We start from the raw sequence: 4,002 nt of genomic DNA on the forward strand, positions 1-4,002 counted from the left end.
AAAGATCAAGTGCCTTCCCACTGCAGAGCTTTCATTCTCAGCATTTTATGTCTTTCAGTGTCTATTTAACAAAAACACATGATCAGTATTTGACAGTGGAGGAGTCCGTCTGGACAATAATGACTTTCCAGAGTCTCGTATAGTGAGACTTAGATGAAGGTCTGTTAAAGTGGAGAGTGAGTGAGGTACACATCACTTGGTTGACAGGAAGAGGCAGCACAGTGTGGTCTGAGCACAACTGAGGTGAAAATGTTGAGGCCTGTTAGATCAAAGCTTTCTAATGAAAGAAGCTGAAAGGAAGCAGTGAATACTGACTGACTTTCCTCTGTAACAGAGACAAAAGGTAACACTTAAGATACACACACATGTGAGTAGATACTAAGGAGTGAGTAAGAAATGAATCAGGAATGACTTGATAATTAATGAGTCACTAATGAGTTATTCTTGAAATAACTGATGTGAGGACTATATAGTAGATAATGATGAGTTACAAGAGATCAGACTGGGAGAAACTATATTAATGAATCATTAGGTAATGATTAGTTCATCAATATCTGTGAATCGACATACTACTTTATTCATGAGTTTGTCCTGAGTAACTATGAATCAGCCACTGAGAGAAACAAACTAGTGACTACTCAGTAACTGCTAATTACTTAATCATTAGTTACCCTTTTTGTGCCCCCTCAAGTAAACTGATACATAATACTGAGTAGTTTGAGTGGCAGGTTCGGGACAGCAGGATCGAATCGGGGTCTGTAGCAGTGGACATTTACAGTATATTTAAGGTGTCAGCATGTATATGTGGTGTGAGTATAATGATAAAAATACGTTGAGGAGAGTGAACACAACTGAACACCAGACTGGGACTGAACACAGCCTTCAGGCGATGGAGGTCAGTTTGAGTGAGGACGAGGACTATGACTTCAGGGACACGGCAGGTGGGGAGAGACAGACGGTGAATCGGTGGATTTTGGACTCATTTTCACCAAACTGGAGTGATTGATGAAAGACAAACCAAGACTGTCCTAGTGAGTTTTATTTGAAAAATGCACAAGTTTTAATGGAGAGACTTTCACGACAGTTATGCTCGTCTTAGTCGGTTGTATGACAGTTGTATGTTTCGGTTAAATGGAGGCAAATGTCCTTTCTTGACATTGTGTGAATATATTTTGTTCATTTATTGCACTAAAAGCTACAGGGCCCCCTCTGGTACAAAGTGGTTTTAAGGAACAGGAGGGACCGGGGCTAGCTGGTACCATGCTAACTTCAGTAGACGTCTCTCAAACACAGGACATAGACATCTTTGACATGATGTTAACACTGTTGTTTCTTCACATTCGGATTATAATGTCAGTTTGTTTATTTTTTTCTATGTTAAACTAAACTGCCTATATTTTACATATTTCCCCCTTCACACTTTAAATCCAGCCTTATTTTAAAAGAAAATACTCCAGCACATCTTTGAGATGTAACATCGGAACACAACAACAGCAGGTGAAGCTCCCATATACATGGACATTGAAAAGGGGCAATAACAATAACATGCAGGCAGGATCCAAACCTTTATTAACAGATGAATTCATGTTTTGAAAACGGCCCATCAAAAAAATAAAATAAAGTGACAGCACAGGAAAAAGACCAACATCAGAGTGGTGAGACTTTTTGTCTCATCTTTCTTGACGTGAACATTCTGCATCGTCACACACTTCCCTTAAAGTGGTTATGTGGTAAATTAGAGCACCAAGATGAGCTACACAGTAGCACCCGCCTCCTTTTGTTAAGAGCACCCTCCTTGGAGCACAGTTGAGTTACGGACTTTACAGAGCTTCATACGCACGATGAACTTCACCGTGATAACAGTGTTGATTCTCTGCAGCCTCAGTAAGTTCTGGCATTGAATCACTTTCTTCAGCTTCTTCAGTAACTGTGCTGAATTCTCTAAACCAGCAGAACTAGAATTATTTACTTATTATTACATGTATTATGATGTTTCCTCATACTGGTACTGCTGTTTGTTTCAGACTGGATCTCTGCCTCAGTCTCTCAGTCTCAGACTGTGGAGGCTCAGCCTGGTGAAGAAGTCACACTGCAGTGCAACATCTACAACAATAGAGCGGTGATATTCTGGTTCAGACTGGTCAACAGAACTGAGGTCAGCTGTGTCTCTGTCAAGATCTACTCAAGTGATGCTCAAAACTGCAAAGGATTTAGAACAGAGAGATTTGAAATGAGAAGCAACAACTCCACTGTTTCTCTGAAAATCAGTTCTGTGGCTAAATCTGATGCTGGACTGTATTTCTGTGGATTTTACTCTGACGGAAATCCAACTTTCAGTGTAATAAGTTTAAATGTCAAAGGTAAGGTCATTCTAAAGTCTTGTCAGTTTTTGTTCATTTATGTTTAATCTGTATTTCCATAATTGTCTCCTTACAACACAAAAAACAAAGTGGCTGTTAAAACATTGGTAAATTTAATTATGATGTAAATCTGTCAAAACAAAATCAAGTCTAATTTTATCTTTACTGTTTTTCTTTAAAAGGCAGCGATGAGCCACATGGTGACGAGGACAGCAAAGGTAAAAGTGAGATTCTACTTAAGATTTCTTATATTGTCCAAGTTGTCAGTTGTTTCCAGGTACGACAGTTCAGCTAGATTCAGTTTGTATTGTTGAGCCTATATTAACTTTCTTGCAGGACTCTGTGACGGAATAGGAAAGCTGACGAGTGTGATCCTGGGCGGTCTGACCTTTCTCCTTGTGAATGTCATCGTTGGTCTGGTTGTTAAAGTCAGGAAACTTCAGACAGGTACTTCAGGAGAATGTTTTATTTTCACTTGATTGTTTTTACACATTCTGCATAAAATGTGTGTCAGTATGATGAAAAACTACTAAATTGCTTTGTGCCCTTGTCTCTGTCATTCAGCTGCCACTGAAGAAAAGAATCCACAACAGCGTGAGGTGAATCAAGTCCTATCCTTTACTGTCACATGTCTTCACATGTTGATGATCAGAATCACACCAGGTCATGATTTAGCTTTATTCACAAAATCAGCTGTTTGACATGTGTAACTGTGTACTGTCTACAGAATCTGCACTCTGATGAGCTGAAGGATGCAGCCCTGAGTTTTTACACAACACCAGTAAGAAGCAGGAGGCCGGCATCAGAGAGAGAAGTGGAGACTCGAGTCATTTATGCTGCCAGCAGACAGACTCAGAGAGGTTCAGAGTTGAACTGATGCTTTTATCATGTTAATCTGTTGTTGTGTTCTTTGTTGGCTGGAGGAGTTCACATTTTATTATTGCAAAACGGTCAAATAACCAAATGACTAAATAGCTGACTTTTCAGAGTGCTTGTTCTATCATGTCTTGCTAGTTTTGTCTGACCTTGGTCACTGTCCAGATAGACCATAGATAGATAGAGGTCTACAGCAGTGGAGGAGTGAGTGAGGTTCACCTCACTTGTTCAGCAGGAAGAGGCAGCGCAGTGTGTTCTGAGCACAACTGAGGAGAAAACCATGAGGTCTGTTAGATCAACACGCTGTGAGAATGAAGTCTGAAATAAAGCAGTTACTGTTTTTGAAGAACATCAGTGTGGAAACTGAACATTTCAACTGTTACATGCCTGAATTAAAAAATAAAATCTATTTTTAAAAGATTGGTAGTTGTGTTTGTGAATATTTATGACACCCACATGCCTTTTGTTGCACCATGCACTGTGTTGACTGTCTGAATCAGGGATCACACCTGTATCTTCACACTTCTGGCAGACTGACATCCATCTATCAAACTGATGAAAAGTTGACCAATCAGAGTGCCACTTTTACTGCCTGATATGAAACCATCCACTCTGGATCAGAGCTACAAACATATTCAGTGATATGTACATGGTAATCTCAATGCAGCTGCCTGCACATGTAAAAAATGTCTTGTTACTTGTTACACATTTAAAGCAATAATCATATTACTAGTAACGACTGAACAATGGAGAGAAATTAGTTACA

General features: G+C 39.5%; 1 protein-coding gene across 1 annotated transcript; it reads left to right on the forward strand.

Annotated features, from left to right (window-relative positions):
* The first annotated feature begins 889 nt into the window (after positions 1 to 889).
* On the forward strand, positions 890 to 3,587 carry LOC141003349 (uncharacterized). The gene is made up of 6 exons (XM_073474674.1): positions 890 to 941; positions 2,043 to 2,360; positions 2,543 to 2,578; positions 2,697 to 2,807; positions 2,925 to 2,959; positions 3,088 to 3,587. Exons 1-6 carry the CDS (start codon positions 890 to 892, stop codon positions 3,235 to 3,237), a joined length of 702 nt encoding a protein of 233 aa, XP_073330775.1. The 3' UTR covers positions 3,238 to 3,587.
* The last annotated feature ends 415 nt before the right edge of the window (positions 3,588 to 4,002 follow it).

The sequence above is a fragment of the Pagrus major genome, chromosome 10, assembly GCF_040436345.1.
Source record: "Pagrus major chromosome 10, Pma_NU_1.0".
NCBI classification, from domain to species: domain Eukaryota; kingdom Metazoa; phylum Chordata; class Actinopteri; order Spariformes; family Sparidae; genus Pagrus; species Pagrus major.

Bases quoted from the DNA above. Each gene is read 5' to 3' on its own strand.
- LOC141003349 (XM_073474674.1), top strand. From the start codon at position 890: ATGGAGGTCAGTTTGAGTGAGGACGAGGACTATGACTTCAGGGACACG. The intron at 2,579-2,696 runs GTAAAAGTGAGA...ACTTTCTTGCAG, and splicing joins TGGTGACGAGGACAGCAAAG to GACTCTGTGACGGAATAGGA. The intron at 2,960-3,087 runs GTGAATCAAGTC...TACTGTCTACAG, and splicing joins AGAATCCACAACAGCGTGAG to AATCTGCACTCTGATGAGCT.